The sequence below is a fragment of the Tamandua tetradactyla genome, chromosome 22 (assembly GCF_023851605.1).
Source record: "Tamandua tetradactyla isolate mTamTet1 chromosome 22, mTamTet1.pri, whole genome shotgun sequence".
In the NCBI taxonomy this organism is placed as follows: Eukaryota; Metazoa; Chordata; class Mammalia; order Pilosa; family Myrmecophagidae; genus Tamandua; species Tamandua tetradactyla.
The window spans coordinates 39,500,112-39,520,497 of NC_135348.1; the positions used below are offsets into that span (position 1 = coordinate 39,500,112).

The following is a 20,386-nucleotide window of genomic DNA, read 5'->3' on the forward strand; positions in this document are numbered from 1 at the left end:
CTTGAAAGGCTTGAAAGTGTTCTCTGCAAAGAAAAGGAGGGTGCTGTAGGTAAAGGGAGAAAGGTCCAAAGTCACAGAGGAGAGGAGATGCACTGAGACTGCATAATTCACTGTAGGTTCAGAGCTGAGAGCTGGGAGGCCTTCAGCCCCATCCTAAAAAGGCTGGAGCTTACCCTGAAGGTTAGTTAGAATTACAAAATCAGTTTTTGTTTCAGAAGTGTCACTAAGGAGAGAGCATTGACAGGGTTGCAGCTCATGGGGGCGGGAGGGATTAACGTCAGCAAGACTTCAGTCAGGGAATCCAGATAGCTGCGGTAGTCCAGGTAAGAATGACGAGGCCTGAATTCTATGGCAAGGCAAATGGCCGTAAGATTAGAGGAGTGAAAAACACTGGGGAGACATTAAATATAATACATAGACCGAGATCACCATTTGGCTATGGGTGTTTAAGAAGAAAGGACTCACAAAGGACACCCAGGTTTCAAAGCTTGGATGACATTCTCTAAGACAGGGTGTAATAAAAGGCTGAGTTCCCAAATCTCAAGTGCCGGTGTACATCCAAGAGGAAATGCCCAGTAAGCAGTCTGTTAGAGCACAGGAAAGACTGGATTGCAGAGATACAAACTCAACAACATAGAGAATAGTTGAAGTCAAGGAAGTAGATGAGATAACATTGGATATGCTTTTATCTTTTTCAATGACCAATCGAAGCTCTTCTCCTCTACCCCAGACTAGAAAGCATTATCTAATGCAGTTCTGAGTATTAAAGGGAAATCAAGTTGAAGATTTCGACTTTGAAGTTAGTTGCAAAGTTTGTCGCAGATGGCTAATGTTTCAAAGGTAGAAACCGTTTTCTAAGTGACTTGGCTGAAAACACACGTGAGTCCCTGATGCTGCGTTTTCTATCCTAGATTGCAGAATTGCCAGCAACAGGCCCTTCCTTTGGCTTCTGGGGGCTTAATTTCCCTAGGGAACAACTGTGGTTATTTATACTTAAGACATTGTAGGAAGAATCAGTTATTTCTCTCTGGGCTCTTAGAGTAAGAAACATGGGAGCTAATTGTCAGTGAGGAAGAAGAAGAAGAAATCAACAAGCTTTTAGCCAAATGTGTGAACAATTCATATTAAATTGGAAAAAAAAAAAAAAAGGCCAAATTCATACAAGTTATAAATTAGACCAGGAAAGCAGCACTACTCTTTTGACTCCTGTTCATCATAATCTACATGAGGACCTGAAATCCACCCCAGTTCTGCTGCACCCAATACAAAGAGAGATGCATTTCATTCTGTGTTAAATTCTCCATGGAGTGTTGTATAAGTTTCAGGCAGGGAGAACTCAACAGTAGAAATGAGAACTAGGTAGGCCCTCGGCCCAGGTGTGCCAATGCCTAATGTGCTGGGATCTTTGGACCAGTCTTTGTTAAATGCAGTTAATACCTGTTCTATGCCCTGCTAGTCAAGCTCTGGGATCAAATGACAGCATTTAATGAAACTGCTCTCTAAAATTTTACTTCTTAAAATACCTTATAAATGCAACCTTCCCATCATTCAATAATAACATTTTTTACCTTAGAATCCCCAGCAGTTAACATTATCTTTTAAAAATCAATAATGTTCCTAATAACCATAGTACTAACAGGTTACCATTTGCTAAGTGTCCTGTATGATTTGTTCTATGAACTTTCTTTAAATATTACAAAAACCCCAGAAGAGGTTATCCTCTTTTTGGAGACGGGAAAACAGGCTCAAAAAGGTTAAGTGAGTTGGCTAAGTTTAAATGACTGGTAAACTGTAGTTCAGCAATTAAACCCAGGTTTTTCTGACCCTCAAGTCTTGTGGTTTCAACAACCAGATTTCAGATCCAAAACTGTATCCTGGAAAGGATTTCAGGCGGAAGAATAAAACCAAAGTTCATCACTTTCAATCTCACCTAAGCCTTGAGCCTGAAAGACCCCCAGAGAGTCTGTGCTCTCCCACCATCTTAATGCAGTTCCCTACAGTTCTTAATCCTGATCTGAATTGTGAGACAGTAAACATACCGATTCAAGACTGCTAAGTCATATATTTAAATATTTAGAAAAGCAAATTTCAAAAGGCACTTAAAGATGTATTGCAAAATGTACAGCATTTATTCACATACAGACAAAAAGGCACAAATTCTACTAAATAGTTCAACAAAAAAATACAGCTGTCCTCAACTAGTTTTATAAATACTTTCAAAAAGGGGATAGAAATAAATACAGGATTGGGCCATGTAATATAAAATAGTCATCTCTACATATACTTTGTTTAATTTCTGATTTGTAACTCTTCATGCACCTTTTTTTTTTTCAATTTTAGCTGAATGGACACCAAGCTAGGCACATAGTGAAAAATCCTCTGTACAAGGTTGCAAATGTAATGACAAGTTTGTCCATTTCAAAATAATTAAGATTTGTACACAACACATAGAACCCTTCATTTAGATTTTGTGTTTATACCCTAACAAATGACATTCCAGGCAACTTTACAAAAGTTTCACTAGCCTACATTTTGACATAATACATTGATCATAATCAAAGATATTTCTTGGTCAGGATGCACAAGGAAAGATAAAGCTTTAAAAAAAAAAAATAAGCAGATGGTTCCCTACTAATAGAACGCGAGCGGGTAGGTGGGATGGGTCGCTACCTGTGGCTGCCTCATACAGAGTTCCCAGCATGACATAAAACGAACCTACAAAGCTGTTGACATACTGTCGGGGAAACCGCGCTCTATACCAATTGCATTTTGAAGCAGGAATAAAAAATGTGGGCTTTTTATTTTTTGTGTTTTGTTCTTGTGGGGTTGTTTGTTTCTGTTTTGTTTTGTTTTTTTGGTTCAGCGTAACTTGGAACATTTGAAAGCTTTTCAACCTAAATGTGGGGAAAAAAAGGTAAGGCATTATTTTTGCACAAAACTAGCATTCCTAATAGTGCAAATGAATCTGGTACCTCTTAAAATGGTGAGAGGTCATATGTTCACTAGAATTAATTTAGATTTTCTTTCTATGGCTTGACAAATCATCTCTCTATAAATTCTACTCTTACCCAGAGCTGTTGCTATAGTTAAAAGATAACAGATAGAGTCCACCTTCTCCTGTATCTAGCAAAAGGTTTTGGCTCATCTGCTAAAAAATCTGATTTTTAAATATTCTATGAGGGAATGTACAATTTGGATTCATAAGAACCTTCTAATATCTGTAGCAACAAGCTTATCTGGGCAGCAATCTTTGAAAATGAGCCCTATAGCTTAAAAATAGTCAATCTTTTTAAAAACCTGGGTCATTCTTTCCCCTCCCCTGAATCAGCTACTAAACTGTACTTGAAAAGTTAAGACTTGGTTTTGAAAATGTCATACATACAATGGGGATGCATCAGATCTACTATTTGATCATCTGATAAAACTTGCATAGCAAGATGGAATTCAATAAGCTTTTTTGTTGTTAACAAGCATCTGGAAGACTTGAAAGTTAACTACAGAACTGCAGAGTGTTTTTCATTAAGTATCAGAATGTCCCTGCCACATGAAAACAGATGTGTAAATGAATCAGGAATCTGAATACTGATATTAACAAACGAAGGGGCAGTACAGGGGAAGTTCGGGCTTGTTCCAAGTGCCCGTAATTCTAAATCTCATTGCTGTTTAAGCTTTCCTTCTCTTACGTTTGATTCACAACTACATTGAATTCCAAAGAAAATTAACATGACCTTAACTCTACCCACTACCTTAATACATACGCACTATATCGAGTGCAAAAGCAAAACAATGTACTCAAATTTAATGCTAAATTTATTATTGCTGAAAACTGACTAATTATTGCCTTTTGCAATTAGAAAGTACAAGTTACGAATTTAGAGCTTAAAACTCTTGACTCCAGAAACCGTATTCAAGGAGACACTTGAATCCCTTTCCTGTGTAACCTTGGCCAATGGTAAGAGAGTATCGCAACTTATTGTCTTTCTAGTATTTTTAAAATATAACCTATTTCACTTTTTTCTTTTCTTTTTTCCTTTTTTTTTTTTCTTTTTCTTTTCTTAAGGAATCTGTTCCCGCTGGGAGCTCAGATTCCCCAGCACACACACTGGTGGTTGGCTCTGGGAAATCTGAGTCACCAGGGCCTGAAGTTCAGAGCTTGGGCGTGAACAGCCATTGTGTTGCTGGAAGCCTGGCTAGGTACTGCCAGCGGTGAGGGAGATCCCACGCTGGCCCAGGGGCCGTGCTGAGGGAAGAAAAAGGTCAAGAGAACTGGTAAAAGTGGACTTCTCAGACAAAGCTCTCCTAAATGGCTTCACTCTCCACCAGTCCTATATCTACAACCCACTCAAAGGTGCCAGGCAGCAGGACCTTGTGCTACGTTTACCCTAATCTCCAGCTGCAGCAGCTCTACCCTGTCCCTTCAGCTCTCCCAGTATTGACCTTTTTCTAAAAAATTCCCTTCCCCATCTGCTATATTTACACATGAATTCCTTAGAGTTACTGAAGCTTCACAGCTGCTGCCTATCTACTACAATGCAACAAAACAGCCTTGTGAGCCAAAGTATAAATATGATTTCAAGATCTACCACAGTCCTAGAAAATAAGTTTTATGGGCTATTAAATGGTACATGAGGGTTTCTCAAGAACCATGTCTGATTCCGTACATATTCAGGTAACCAAGTTTGTGCTTTGGGAAAAATGCAGAGGGCAATAAAAACTCACGAGTCTTATTTAAGCCTTGCCCTTAAAACTTATCTCATTCATTCCTGTTTTAGTGTTGAATTCAGGTTCTAGCCTTAGCAGTCTCTTATGGTTACAATCTACTCTCATGTTTCCTCAGCAAGTTGCAAATAACAGAAACTTCTCACAACAATGATTTAGAAATGACTCTGAAAAAACAATCGGTCTGAATTGTAAGTCAGTGTGTTTGTAGCTCAGGAGTGCGGACAGGTTTCCGCGTGTCCGCTGTGCCAGAGCTCTCCCCCAGCACACCCGATCCCCAGCGGGCACTGCTTCCTCTGCCGTCTCCGTTCCATCAAGAGGCCAAGATGCTTCTCCTGATAATGTCTGTCCTCCTGCTGATGGTGCTGCTGGCATGTATACATTTTTTTTCTGAAGCCTCACTCTCTGAGTCACTCATTTCTCCATCGGGGGCATACCCGTCATTCTCATTGTCAGATTTTAATTTGCTTTTTGCCCTTTCCTTGCCTGGGACACGGCCTAAGCCCAAGTATGGGTAGTCTGAGTGCTGGTGGCAGGCCCCCTCATGGGCCTCTCCCTGCTGCTGCCGCTCCCCCTTCTTTGGAATCCGGAATCCTCCCCAGTTCTTCACTGGGCTGGCAGGCGTGGTAGGCACTTTGACTGCGGTCTGGTTACAGCTTACTTTGATCAGGGAGCCGTTGCACTTGGGCACCAGCTCCTTCCTCGTGCCGGGTGCTGACTGCCCCACTTCAGGGGAGGTGGCAGCCCTTGCGTTGTCCAGATGCCTCTGGGACACGTCCGTGGACCTGAGAGGCTTGTGACTCTGTTTAAAAGACCTGTCCTTTAAGTCTCCCTTAATGAGATCACAATGAAAACGATTGTCTCTTCTTTTCCCGTGGGCTGACATCACACCATTTTTCTGTTGTGCTGATATGATACGTGCTTCTGCAAAGGTCTTTTCAAAACTCAAGAAGCTCTCTGGGACCAGCATCCCCTCCCTTCTACCGCACAGGTCTGGCTGCTCTAGCAGCGTCTTGCCTCCACTCCCAGCGCTGGTCTGCAGTGGATCTCGATTATGGTGCTTTTTCAGTGAATGAACCAAGGACGTTCCCATTTGTTTCCTGAAGAATGCAGAATGCCACTTCAAGTCCTCTATCTTGGGGGCACCGGGGCCCACCGAAGGACTGTTAAACAACAGTGTGTTTTCCAGCGAGGAGGAGGAGCAGGAGGAAGGCACACCTGTGAGCATAAAGCCACAAGTAAAGAGAAATTACAGCAGAAGCAAACCCAAATGAATAAAATTCTACACCCACAGTATGGCCTTATTTATGCAAATCTCCCACCCCAGAGCACTTCATCACCCACACTGCTCAGTATGTAAAACTTCGGTTTTTACAGTAAAAACTGTGACCTGGGCGGGCCACGGTGGTTCAGTGGCAAGAACGCTCGCCTGCCATGCCAGAGGACCCGGGTTTGATTCCCGGTGCCTGCCCATGTAAAAAAAGAAAAGCTATGACCTGTCTTGAATATCTGCATGTTCTCTGCATACTCAGTGTAATATGTTAGTTTATGCTACAGTTTCTAAAACAGCTGAAGTTCCCATAAGTTTTTTATGAGACGTCTTTGCAAGGAATCCATTTTCCTTCAAACAAAATGACCGATCTGATTTTCCAGGATAACTAACTCATACAGAATCAGGCTGGCGGCCACTCACCGCCACCACCACCCCCGCCCTGGACTCTCCACCTTGCTGCAGCGCCAGGACCTGGGGTTCTGGGAGGTGCTGTCCAGTCCCTGCCTCCCACCCACACTGTGAGCCCCAAAAGGGCAGGATCCAAGGCTTTTACGTTTCTCCAACCTCACAGGGTTACTGTGAGGATTACATACAGGCAGATGGATGAATTAGTAAAAGCAAAGTGCTTAAAATCGTTTTTGACACACAGTTAAGTCCAAAAAAGAAGTGTACCATATATACAAAAACCTATTTGTGCAATGCAACTGAATTTTCCTCTGGCTTGAGGGATAACTATGAGTGCTCTTTGAACTCTCTTAATGCAAATCAGTAAGAAATTTCACAACATAACCCTATGAAAGCTCACAGTACTAACTCTCATCACCCGACAGGCACTCTGATACTGGCTATTCTATTTCACATCTTTAATGCTGGTCGTGACCCACTGAATTCATCTCACAACCCACTAAGGAGTCATAGTTACGAAAAGCGCTGGATGAATTCATAACACCCTGGAGCTTACCAGGAGGACTGTGTTTGTACAGGAGCCTCGAGCACCTTCTGTAAACACTGTTTGTGTCACACCCCCAGAGCATGAGACAGGAGCCCACCAGACAGCACTTCCTGCCGAGCGGGCATGGATACTGCAGTCAAACCAAACCTCACTGGCACCTCTGAATGTATGACTGTGTGACAATAGATGATGGCCTCTGTTTTACAATCTGCTGGTTTGGAAACGCCCATTTTCTCAACGGTCAAACATTAGGGTAAATCTTAATGCCACAACTTACTATATTTATCTTAATCACCTAACATGGGAAACCAGAAAGGTACAAAAGAGGGACTAATCGTTTCTGAAATGCAGTTTCTACTTGACTTGGGATTTATAGCTCTGAAGAGCCTCTGATTCGTGACCTCCCTTAAGCGCCATCTCCACTGAGGACTTACTGTCACTCAGCTGAATCTCTCCTTCAGCAAAATGACCCTGCCCAGAATCACAGAGCAGAGTTTAAAGTCATGGGCCCTGAATGGCACATGTAAGTCATGGCATCTGCGCTGCTTGACTTGGAAGCATCTATCATACAAGTCAGAGACTAAATTTAGGCATGAATTAGAATACAAATGAAAGTCTAAAACTGGGAAAAGGAAAAGGAAAAAAGGGCATCCTAAAAGGTTGACTTCATTTCCTGTGGCAACCCACAGGAAGATTAATGTAGCTTTCAACCAATCCTACCTAGTATGGCTCCCACCTGAAAGCAAAGGGAGGATTTGTTTTCCTTTTCTGGAACTGCACAGGATTCTGAATGCAGAGCTACATTACAGCTCCGTTACACAAAACCCTTCCTGGTCTTGTTATGAATCTCATTCACTCACCCAAGTAAAAACCTCAGCCATGAAATGCAAAAGCTGCCTGTAATATCCATGAAAAATGAGTCTTAAGTGAAATCAGATGAGAATGGTTTTTACAGCTTATTTTTTATAGGTAATCACTCATTACATAACAACTTAGCAAGAGCCCCAGAAAGCCCTCCGATGGCACAGCTCCACAGGCACTACTTGCATTAATGATAGCAGACAACAGCAGCTCGGTATCTGTTGGCTGGAGGCTGGGAGAGCTGCGCCAGAGGCCTTCCAAGTGAGTGACTGACATAAGGACACAAAGGCATGGGATAAAATAGATCCTACTGAGTCTTATCCAAGGAGGTATAATTAAGAGAAGGAAGTTCACTTCAGTAAAGAATCTGAATAGAACTGCTTTTACACATGACACTTCCTTATAATCATTTAAGAGAAGAGGTTTATAAAGCAATAGGCTGAGTCCCCAATCCTGGGGTTTGTTCAGATGAAACTTAACCCCACAAAGGATAGGTCAAGTCTACTTAAAATCTAGGCCTAAGAGTCACCCCCAAGAGAGCCTCTTTTGTTGCTCAGATGTGGCCTCTCTCTCCAGCCAACACAACAGGCAATCTCACCACCCTCCTCCTCTCTACATGGGACATGACTCCCAGGGGTATGGACCTTCCTGGCAACGTGGGACAGAAATCCTAGAATGCGCTGAGACTCAGCATCAAGGGGTTGAGAAAACTTTCTCGACCAAAAGGGGGAGGAGCAAAATGAGACAAAATAAAGTGTCAATGGCTGAGAGATTGCAGAGTCAAGAGGTTATCCTGGAGGTTATTCTTATGCATTAAATAGATATCACCTTTTTAGTAAAGGTATGATGGAGAGGCTGGAGGGAACTGCCTGAAAATGCAGAGCTGTGTTCCAGTAGCCATGTTTCTTGAAGATGATTGTATAATGATACAGCTTTCGCAATGTGACTGTGTGATTGCGAAAACTTTGTATGCTTCCTTTATCTACCTTATCAACAGACAAGTAAAACATACTGAATAAAAATAAATAATAGGGGGAACAAATGTTAAAATAAATTTAGTAGATTGAAATGCTAGTGATCAGTGAAGGAGAGGGGAAAGGGGTATGGTATGTATGAATTTTTTGGGGTTTTTTTTTTGTCTTTTTGTTTCTTTTTCTGGATTGATGCAAGTGTTCTGAGAAATGATCATAATGATGAATATGCAACTATGTGATGATATTGTGAATTACTGATTATATATGTAGAATGGAAATGATCCTATGTTAAGAATGTTTGTGTTTATTATATTTTTAAAAATTTAAAAACTGATAAAAATTTAAAAAATAAAAATAATAAAAAAGAGAAGAGGTTTACAGGTAAACTCCACACTCTAGCTAAATGATATAAACTTGAAACATCTGGAAAATATTTCATCCTGGGGCGAAAATACCTAAGATGATACTATTAATAAGTTAATGCTACTAAAATGATATAACACTTCAGTACCATTTAAAACTCCCCAGGAGCTTTATTTCTTGTTTGGCAGGTCAGCTCACTTCTAGCCACATATAACTGCTTAATCATAGATAAATTTGAATTAGGATTTCATAATAACAGGTTATAACGCCCCATTGTTATTTCTATATGCCATAATAATCTAATACAGAGACAGAAAGCCCAAAAAAACGGAAAAATGAAAGAGTAAACTGACTGGGAATCTCTGTACAAGAAGTAATGAGAATGTTGCTGTGGTTTAAAGGGCAGACCAAGGCAGAGGAGAGATGCTCCCATAAATTCAGCCAGAGAGGCAGGAGCCACCAGCCTGACTGGTCCCTACGCAGAGCAGTTCCCTCTCTGAAACCCTTATGATACCTACTTTGGTGCTTATGGGCACAGAATGTCAGTAGTGAAGGCACATTAAAGCTCATGATTGTAGACCCAATCTCTTTTGTAGATAAACTGAGTCCCAGAGAGGTTAAACAACTTGGCCAGCTTTGCCCATTTCATATCGTTATGTGTTCCCCAGAGCAGAGGAAAGTATATATCTTTTGTTCTCTCCTTCTCTTTGCCTAGCATTGTACAACAGAAGGCCTTAAATAAATGCCAAGTCTCAATCCTAGAAATACTCAAAATCCCATCTACACCAACAAACATACACCCACCGTGAATGTTATCTAAATGTACTTGGGCATACATACTTAAGTACAGTCTTAAGATATATTTACCATAAATTCCAGAAAAATCCAAATGCAAGATAATCTAATAAATCTTCTTAGGTATGCCCATAATGATGCTTTACATTTATCAAGTGCTTTGCACCACACAAGTCACTGTTTCAGCCTCACAGCACATGCAGGACATGAGATATCCCCATCTTGCATCTGAGGAAACTGAGGCTCGAAACGCTGAGTCTCGTTTGTGTGTGGCCTGTTAGGTAGATACTGGATTCAACTGATATTTGGTGTCAAATGCTTAGCTCTTTCCTCTATACCATGATGCCACAAATGCCTATGATTTTCTTTGAACATGAAAGCCTGTGTTTCTCAGATTTCTCCGCAGGACAGATAAAAGAAAAATTAGAGAAATGATTATGCCCTAACAGAGTTATGTATTCTAAGGCTTACAAACCCCTGCCCTGGTTTTTGATCTACAAGGGCTTAATGCATACCTGAAACTCTTTCTTGCTCCAAGAGCTTAGTGTAAAGATTGAATATCTGTTCCTGGACTTTGCACACAGATCGTTTAATCTTTTCCCTGCGGGTCACCATGTAAGTGAGGTTCCGAACCTGGAATACAGAGAATAAAGATTCTAAGTGAGCACGACATTGGAATGTTCTTCCTTGCTATACACTTTGAGAGAAACTGGTCCTACTAATTAAATCAAAATGTGCTTTAACTATTTCATCCAATCTCTTCATTTTCCTTTGCTAACAGGATTCCACGTACACCCTTCACTTCAGATAGCAGCCACACAGGAGGCCGAACCGTGAGGGGTGCCCACAGAACTCAGCAAAGGCCCGGCCCCTCCCGACCCACAGAAGGCCACTGGTGTCCAAGTCACGACGTGCTACCTCTTGCCAAAGGACTCTGCTCACCACCCCGCATTTTATCTTCTTCCCGTTAATTCCACCGTCAGAGGTCTGCGAACGGTTCTCAAGGCCCCTGCTGCACTTTGCTCAAGCACCTTCTGAAGGTGGGACTAGTTAAGCTTGGGGTCAGAGGTCATCAGAGGAGCAGCCCCTCCCGAACCCATCCCCAAGAAGTGTCGCTGCATGGGGTCTACTAGAAGACTGAATGGCCAAGAATCCAAGAGAACGTTTTGGCCCAACTGGCCACTGAGATGCCTGGAGCTAGAAGGAAGCTGACCTGATCCACAGGAAGGCCAAATGCCGAAGGCGCTTCCTTCCGACTTTGTCAGTGACGTGCTGTATCTGCATCTCAAATCTGACTCTGTGCCACTTTAAAAACAGAGGAAATGGCATTGCCCTCTTCTTGGCTCATGTGCAAGTAACGAGAAAAAGTTCCAAATCCTAAGAGCTGCACTTTGTATCTGAGGTACCACTGCCATGCTCCATCCATGATCAGTCAATACAGAAACCAAGTGTAAATGAGTCATTAAACCCCTTTAATCCTTCAGTCCCAAAATCTTCAAGTGGCAGATTTGACTGGATTACATGGACCTGAAAACCGAGTGTCAAATGCAGCCTATGGGATTTGCAATTAACCTTTCCTCGGCAAAATGTGGACAAGACCTCCCAAAATATCTCAGTGGCAAGACTAAAAAGGACCCCTCCCTCCAGCTTCTACCGTCTCATCTTCCTCATGCTTGGGAAATCCCTTCCCCTACCACATTGCTTTCAATGGCAGCTCAAAGGTCACCAGCCTTCTTTTGGCAGTGAGAATGGCACCAATCCCTACCTACAGGATTTTAACTTTGGTTTAAGTACAGACACCTGCCCTAAGGTCCTCAGCGCTTTCTGAGCCCTAACAACTGGCAGCTGGTTCTCCCGACTTCTGTTCAAAGCTGACCACTTCCAAGGGGGCCGAGGGCGAGAGACACAAGTATTGCTTGGCTTAGACACTGGCACCACGGTGCGATTTTCCAGCCTGGAACTGGGCACCGAGCCAAGCTTCTGCTGACCCTCATCAACTCGCTGACTTGTTAGGATCATTCGGACATTCTGTCCACATAAATCCCTTATCACTTTTGAGGGAAAAATGGCATTAAAGACGAGAAGAAAATCACTCTCCCCATCTCAGGTTAAATATTAGTGCCATTCACCCCAGTTAAGGCATGTCCCTTGCATTTTCACACCCTTAATAAAATAAACCTTGATTGATTTGGGGATGAAGGTGGTTAACTGACTATTCTTTTCAGTAACTGTTGGCCTGCATTTAAACGTAAAGAGTTGAAGCTCAGAGAGCAAGCGGCAGATCTAGACCCCTAAGTTTTTACGTTAAAACAAAGATCCAGACTTCTGCCAGTATGAAATGGAAAGAAACTCTCCTAGGAGTATACAGAGTTGCCCTCATGTTCAAGTCCAGCACACTGAGTCTTACTTGAAATTATCCATGAAAACTGAAAATAGGGAAACCAGGGGACCTGATACTTGTGTTTTATTCAAACTGAATTTTGGTAACTTCGCTTTCTGCAGGAGTGACTTCCCCAGGACTGCTAAGTGGGAACATCCCATTTCTGTGCCCCATGATTTCTAATGAGAAATGTCTATATAAACCAGAAAACAAAGGTCTTGGTGAATATTCACTTGGGGCAAATCATGTTCTGAATAATCCAGGACCGGCTGACCATACTTAAAAGCAAGCTAAACCTTACCTCCCTCATTCACCAAAAAGCTCCCCTCATGGGACACCTTTAATTAGCAACCTCTATATGTAGGGATGAACCGAGGTTCTAGTATCTTCAAAACATCCTGCTTGCCACTTCCTGACCACTGCTCAACTCAACTCCCCTGCTTTATCTTCTCCCCACTGCCAACAGCTCACGTGCGCACTCCTGCCGGTGTTACTCCTGAGTCACTCGCTCACCTAAAGCAGGGGTTGTCAAGTGTTTTGCGCATGCATCAGAAACACCTGGGGACGCTTTAAAACAGCTTGCTGGCCCCCAGCTGCAGTTTCTGGAGGCAGAGGTAGTGCCCAAGAATCTGCATTTCCAGGAAGTTTCCAGGCAATGCTTACCCTTTTGAGAACCACTGCCCTGAGGAGCCCAAGAACAGCTCCAAGGGGTTTTCTTTTATCCCAAAGTATGCTTGCAACAATGAAGCATAGCGTGCCCTGTTCTAGAGAGAACTGTAGCCTCTGTGAGGGTTCCAAAGACATATCACTGGCCAGAAGCCACAGAGGTAGCCAGCCTGTCCTTATATGACCAAGTCCTCCCTTGCTGGCCTCATGTTTCCTGCTTCTTTCAGAAGGCCATGGTCAAGGGAAGAGCTCCACCAGTGAGGAGGTCCCCTTCAGAACTAGGTGTGCCCACCTACCGCATTCGCATCGTCTTTGTAGAACTGGGGGTTCCCAAACTCTCCTGTTAACCATTCCTGTCATCTAACTTTTTGACCCAGAACTGGTACCCAGGTGTACACTGCCCCCAGGTGTGAACCTGCAGGAAAGAGCAGTTCCCATCATCAGAGCTGTTGGCCTTAAGTGAAAGTGGTTGGCCCTGCTGGTTTAGGAATGGCCCGAGGCCTAGCGGTGTGGGTTAACTGATTCTGCGTATCTGCTGTGACACGCCGTTGTGTGAATCAGGCAGAACTCTAGCTTGAGAAACAAGTTAGAAGCAATTTATAATTTGTTCCTATTGTCTCCCCTGCCTCTGGGCCTTTGGCCTGATATACTTATTATTTATAATGACAAAGAACAGACTCTTTGGAGTATGGGAGAGATTTCAGGGGTTAAGCCTCCACCATCACGTTTCAAACTGCCACGAAACTCTAAATTCTCTTAGACTCTTAATAGAGTAGATGTAAGTAATGCTACACACACACACACACACACACACACACACACACACACACAAATCCTGATTTATTCCCTGTTTCTCACACATCATTGGCATCATTCTACTTAAGAAGCAACAGTGATGACTCCAAAAAATGTTCAGAATTTAATCACAAGTGTATGTTAATCTGATTGACTTAAGTACAGAAAAGAGTTAGTACACCACAAGCATTTTCTACACTTTTATTCTGTGGTGGTTTTGAGACAAGCAGTCGGAACATTAGCTTCTGGTCCTCCCCTCAGAGGACCGTCTGCCTCCACAGCTCATGCAGCCCAATCCCAGCCGTGGTCGCTTTGGGATAATGGCTTCGCACCGGGATCCCAATTTACCCTTCCCAAGCCCTTTCTCATCTCCTAGCAAAAAGGCTCCCGTACGAATGGCTGAGGTGAGGCGAGCCTGGATCCCATGCCCAGCGGGGCGCACGGGGCAGAGGCCGGATGCACCCCGCTCCCGCCCCACCTGTGGCCTCGGGCCGAGCCTGTCCTCCCCGAGGCCGGCCGGGCTGGGCAGGGCACCGGACACCGGCACGCAGCCCCCGGGCCATGTCCTGGAAGGGTCCCTACTGAGCCAGGTCTTCCCTCCTGCACCTGCTCCTCATGAGGTCTGGACCTTTAGGTTCACTATCTCTCCAGTTTCTCCCTACTCCTTGCCCACACTCTTGTTTCAGATCATCCGTGAGTCAGATTCTCTCCCACGCAGGCAAATCACTGCCCCTAATGAGGTGGGTGCCGGGTGCCGGGGGGGGACGCGTTAACTGTCAGGCCCCGTGGGCGCCTTCGGTGCAGGTGCTCCAGGACAGAAGGCAGCAGCCCCGCCCCCGGGCACTAATGAACGCAGTGGCAGTCGGGGCAGGGGTGACCGCAGAAGGGCAGAGGGGACACTAACGAGGTGCCCCCGGTTAGCAAGCCTCAGTCAGAAACCACCCAAGAGAGTGAGGCCCTGGGGGACAGAGCAGCCCCTCCTAATTATCCCATAGCAGAGAGGGTGCTCCAGCTCCCGGGACTCTCCTGGGACTCAAGGCAGCAAACAGCTGAAGGAAGGGCCAGCAGCCGAGGCTCTGGGCAGTGCGTTCACCACCCAGCAGGGTGACAAGCACTGCATGTGTAGCGTGCTGAGTGGCACAAGGACTCCTCGGGCAGACTGATGCCCTCACGCTGGGAATCCCACCCCACACACACAGACACGCACACACACACATCATATGCACACGAAGGTACACGCACACAGCCTCACTGCCAGGAGTGTCTTCTGTACAAATGTGCACGTGTACGTGAGCTCACGCACACCTCAGCACCCACCCCTGCTCTGCTCCAGGACGGCACCGGGACTGCCCCCGGGACTGAGCCAAGAAACAAGGGTGGGCCAGTGAGAGGCAGTTCTTAGCACTCCCTAATGCACTCATCGCCAGCACCTAGTATTTCCCCAGACTGAATAAGAGATTTCCCTACTTCTGCCCCATAAATGCATCTTGTAAACAATGCTGAGCCAATCCCTTGGCCATTTTTCTGGGGCTCAGTTCCCTCTAACTGAATGCAAAAAAAAAAAAAAAAAAGACACCCCATTTGATCTCACAGAACAAAAGGATTAATGGGAAAGTGTTTAAAAAAAAAAAGAAAGAAAATCACAGCGAAACTGCCCGCTCTGTGGCAGTCTTGCGAATAAGCACACTGAGTTCACCAGCCCATAATCGTATGCAACCACACAACCTCATGCTGCAGTGTGTGCAGGGGTCTGTGAGTGGAACTGCACGGGGCAAGCGTGCGCCTCTTTCCATCTTCTTCTCTAAGTCACTACAAGGTGTCAGTGTCAATCATTACCCTCTCCAGGTCCTGCCGCAGGTGCGTGAACAGCTGCAGCCTCCTAAACAAGACATCCTGCTCCCGCTTCGCGAGATTGTCCTCTTCGTCCTTCTTTGGGGTGATCAGGGGCTTGTTGAAGTTGACCTTCCTCTTCAGCTTCCAGTACTGGTACAGGAAGTCCACCACCTCCTCGGGCAGCCGCAGGGCCCGGGACACGTCCAGCAGGTTGACGAACGTGTAAAACTCGTCCTCCAACTGCTGCAGCTTCTGCTTCCGGACACTCACCCGGTGAGCCTCGTCCCGACTCTGCTCCAGGCTGCCAAAGGTCTCCAGCGGGTCCCGGGTGGGGCACTCAGGGGCCCCGTTCTCCTGGGCGGCCGTCTCGCTGAGGCTCTCCTCGGCTTTCCGGGGAGAGCTGTGCTTCGGGCAGTAGGACTTGAACTTGACCTCGTCGTTCTCCGCCAAGATGGTCTTCATCTCCAGCCCCCGGTCAAAAGCGCAGGTCACATGGAAGGCCGTGCGGCAGTTCTTCACGGAGCACTAGGAAAACACGCAGAGAACAGGAGGGACCGTTAGGAGCGGCCACGACAGAAGCCCTCGTGCCCGGCGACCCCACACACAGGCCCAGGAGCGCTGTGCCTCACGCACTTGCCATGACAGTGACGTGTATGCGGGCTAATCCCACAGATCAAACCATGGTTTGAATAAAGTAAGGCTTGGAGTCTTAGAGAACGCCTCAGTTGAAAGGTTTTGCAAACCAAACCATAACTTGGTGAGAGAAGTAACCTCATTCAAATCTCCTCTGAAAGCAGATTATGAGAAATGGCACATGTAGATGAGGGCAGTGTGACCCTCAGGTTACACACAAAGGACACTGTGACCAATATGCAGTGTATTACTTCCACGCATTAATTTGGCTTTTCTTATAGATTTGAGCCCTTTTAATGTTTTAAAGTTTGAGTAAGAGTCTCTTCGGCAAGAATGACCACTTGTCAGCATTTCAAAAGGAACATGAATCCCCATTTTACCCCCTGGACAGGAAGAGGCCCCACACATGGTGGAAAAATAAATGACTTGCTTCCCCGCAGCAGCACCCAGGGTTAAGAGCTGCGGAAGTCAATAAAATACCCCGGCGATTCCCGGCAGAAAGGTGGGAAACGGGGTGTGATGAACCGAGCCCAGGAAGGGCGGGCAGGGCCCTGGCACCTGTGAGGAAGCTTCCCTGGACAGCGCATGCCCCCAGGAGGCAGGAGGGCTCTGAGCCCCATGATGTGCTCTGCCCTGCACCTGGCAGGACGGCCCCTCCCAGCGCCCTGCCGGAGCGACTGAAGAGCAGCACCCACTTCCCGTGGGCGGCCGCCAAGTCGGCCTGGAAGCCAGGCATGATCTGGCTGCACCTTCCCTCCTGCTAAACACCTCCTCTCTCCCTGCTTAATCGGGACTCCAGCTCAGTGCCTTTGATCCAGAAGGCAAGCCAAAGGCCTAGCAGAAGAGAAGTGAGCAACGTCTCCCTGTCTGGTTTGCTGAGCCAATCCCTGGAAGGAGGTTCCTGGGGTGTGGAGGCCAGTCTCTTACAAACAGCACTGCAGTGCACGAGGCCAGGTGGCCCCTCCGCTCACCAGGGCTGCAGAGAGGAGCAGGTTGTGTGGCTCCAGGCCAAGTGAAGAGCTTAATTAAACTCATTCAACAGACCCTGAGTCACAGAACCACAAATGGCAGAGGCTGGAGTTGAGGCTCTTCCTCTAGTCATGTTAGTATTTAAGAGATGGCTTCACTGCCAGCCACGATTTCTTCCACTACAATGAAGTCTCTCACACTCAGGAGGACAGAAATCCTAGCTCCTTGCACCGTTCTCTCATGACAAGCTGCTAAGGCACATGAACTAACAAAAATTTGTAATTTTATTTACGAATATCCACAAGCCCCAAAAAGTGAAATGAGCTTTGGTGGCAGAGCACACACACCTGGCCACTATGTTAAAAAGCAGCATGCTGCCCTCCCCCTCTCTACGTGGGACATGACTCCCAGGGGTGTGGACCTTCCTGGCAACGTGTGACAAAAATCCTAGAATGAGCTGGGACTCAGTATCAAGGGATTGAGAAAATCTTCTCAACCAAAAGGGGGAAGAGCGAAATGAGACAAAACAAAGTGTCAATGGCTGAAAGATTCCAGAGTTGAGAGATTATCCGGGAGGTTATTCTTATGCATTCAATAGATATCACCTTTTTAGTTAAGGCATAACGGAGAGGCTGCAGGGAACTGCTTGAAAAATTTAGAGCTGTGTTCCAGTAGCCATGTTTCTTGAAGATGATTGTATAATGATATAGCTTTCGCAATGTGACTGTGTGATTGTGAAAACTTTGTCGGATGCTTCTTTTATCTACCTTATGGACAGATGAGTAAAACATATGGATTAAAAATAAACAAATAGGGGGAACAGATGTCAAAATAAATTAAGTAGATTGAAATGCTAGTGATCAATGAATGAGAGGGATAAGCGGTATGGGATGTATGAATTTTTTTTCTGTTTTCTTTTTATTTCTTTTTCTGAATTGATACAAATGTTCTAAGAAATGATCATGATAATGAATACACAATTATATGATAAAAAAGAACGTTCATATTGTATGTTGATTGGCTTTATTAATAAAAGAATTTTTTTAAAACAGTAAAAAAAAAAGCAGAGAGCCCCTCCCTTTTAGCACGCCAGGTGGGAACAAATGACTGAGACACCAGCAGCTATGGCTTGAGCCACACTTAACCCAAGTGCTCTAACCTTAAAGAGAAATGAGCTGCAGCAGAATATTTGAACAGGACTCTGTCAAGACGCCAAACGGCCTTCCGCTGGGTTTTCCTACTCAGGTTGACTCAGCAAACAGATGTTACAGAAACGTAAACCAGAGCCTTCACAGCTGCAGGCATTTCAGAGACCAATTCTTTAATAAAATCAACCCATTCTGTGAAAGATATGAAAAATCATCAGCCCTCCTTGGCCTCTTTTCCTTCCAGTTGACGTTCTGGGACAAAGAGGCCAACGGGGACAAGCCATCGGCTCCCCTCCCTTCAAGGGAGAAAGCGCCCATTTGCTCGCGTCTCTTAAACACCATTTAAGGACCACAACTGGCTTGCTGAGAAAAGGGCGTGAGTTGTGTCCCTCAGCAGTCTCGGGGAACTTGGAAGAACACAATTCCCACTTTCCTTGTTCTGCCGCAGCTTGTCCCCCGCGAGTGTGCACACGTGCACACCTTTTCTTTTCTTTTCTTTTGACACTCGACTTGAGGATCGCCTCCATGCTCCTTCCCCGTCCAGCTCTCACAGCTCAGGCCAGAGGTTTCTGTCCTCCCTTAAACACATTATGTCCGCATCCAAAAAAACCCTCCCTGGTCCCAAGCACTCCCCACCCAAACCCCACCAGCTGTGCTCATGCCCCACCCTCTGAATATTTCTACAGCGTTTTAGATTCTTGAACACAACGTAAGTGAAAACAAAGAAAACAGGGCCTCTTGGCTTGTCAAGAAATCAAAACCTAAAAACCATCCACCAATGAGTGTTACCGAAGGAAATACTTAACAGCCAGAGCACAAATTAAGTTTGCCAAATGAGGTCACTTTTTTTAAAACCCACAACTGGCAGTGTAACCACACTCACGGAGTTTTTGCTTAGCTGTGTGCTTCCTGCATCAAAAGAGTATCTCTGCTCTTCAAACAGATCTGCACATCAAACAGATGACAACAGGCGGGCACCTCTGGCCTGAGGACACCCCATGCACACGCCCTGGACACCACCAGATGCAGGTGTCCAGCGGTGCCAGGGGTGGGAAGAGAGCAAGCAGGAGCCCTACCTAAGACTCTGGTTCTTCCCTGGGAAGGGGGCCTGCCTGTGGAAAGATGCTATGATGCCAGGTTTGGGGCAGAAAGAAAGAAAACAGAGACAAACAGAAACTGCCTCACGGTTCAGGCAGACTTCTGAACTACCATGTGGTAACACTTGGGTTCTGGTTACATGGGGCGCAATCAGCAAAGGTAAATGTTCACACCAAGCTGGAATCTTCCCAAAGGAACCTCAGAAGGCGACCTGGACCTTGTCCTGAAGTCCGGAGTCCAGTCCTATCTCCACCCCTCCCTCAGCCTGCGCCCCACGGCACAAGAGAGGGAGATGAAGCCGCGCTCCCTAAGCTACTCACCTGGATGGAGGCTCCACACTTCTCATTGCAGAGGCTGCACACTAAAGCCCACCGGCTGCTGGGGATGTGCGACACCTTTGTAATGGGCTCCATCTTCTCTGGGCTGCCGATGCTCACCTAGAGAAACGGAAGCAGGCGACAGAGGGCATCAGAGGCTGAAACGGAAGGTGGAGGCTTAGAGACCCATTAATCCCCTGCCTCCCGCCTTCCACCAAACAAGTGAGGGAGGCCACCCTCCGACAGCCAGCAAACTCCTGCCTCAAAGCCATCAGGCAGAGCAGGCCAGAGCTCAGCCTGGTCCCCTGTGCCCTGCGCGTGTCCATAGTTATCTGACGTGGAAATCCCCATGTTTAGGGGATCAGCTAATGGAATTCTCACATCTCACCTGAGTAAGACATGGGAACTGAGAGACACTTATGTATCAGGGTAACGCAGTCTACTATGCATTCCGGCTCAGGAGGAAGTTGTCAAGACTAAACATCCATCTTAAATATATTTAAATACATTGTCAACAATGGAGTAAGTAAATATAAGCTATGTTTTCTCTCTCACTACAGAAACTATTCTCTTCAATCAGAAAGCATTATTATATTCAGAGTGGAAAATG

The 20,386-nt window shown here is 45.5% G+C and overlaps 1 protein-coding gene across 12 annotated transcripts in view; it reads right to left on the minus strand.

The window, feature by feature from the left end:
* Positions 1–4,005: 4,005 nt before the first annotated feature.
* The window catches only part of JADE1 (jade family PHD finger 1), a 63,050-nt gene continuing 46,669 nt past the window's right edge, over positions 4,006–20,386 (minus strand). For 11 of the 12 annotated variants that reach the window (XM_077140050.1, XM_077140055.1, XM_077140054.1 and 8 more), the window contains 4 exons: positions 19,780–19,896; positions 15,615–16,136; positions 10,453–10,570; positions 4,006–5,937 (listed from right to left, as the gene is read on the minus strand). In XM_077140050.1, coding sequence (XP_076996165.1) covers positions 5,033–5,937; positions 10,453–10,570; positions 15,615–16,136; positions 19,780–19,896 — 1,662 coding nt within the window. In that variant the 3' untranslated portion in view covers positions 4,006–5,032. The remainder of the gene's footprint in view (positions 5,938–10,452; positions 10,571–15,614; positions 16,137–19,779; positions 19,897–20,386) is intronic. The other variant, XM_077140048.1, reaches the window with a different exon arrangement.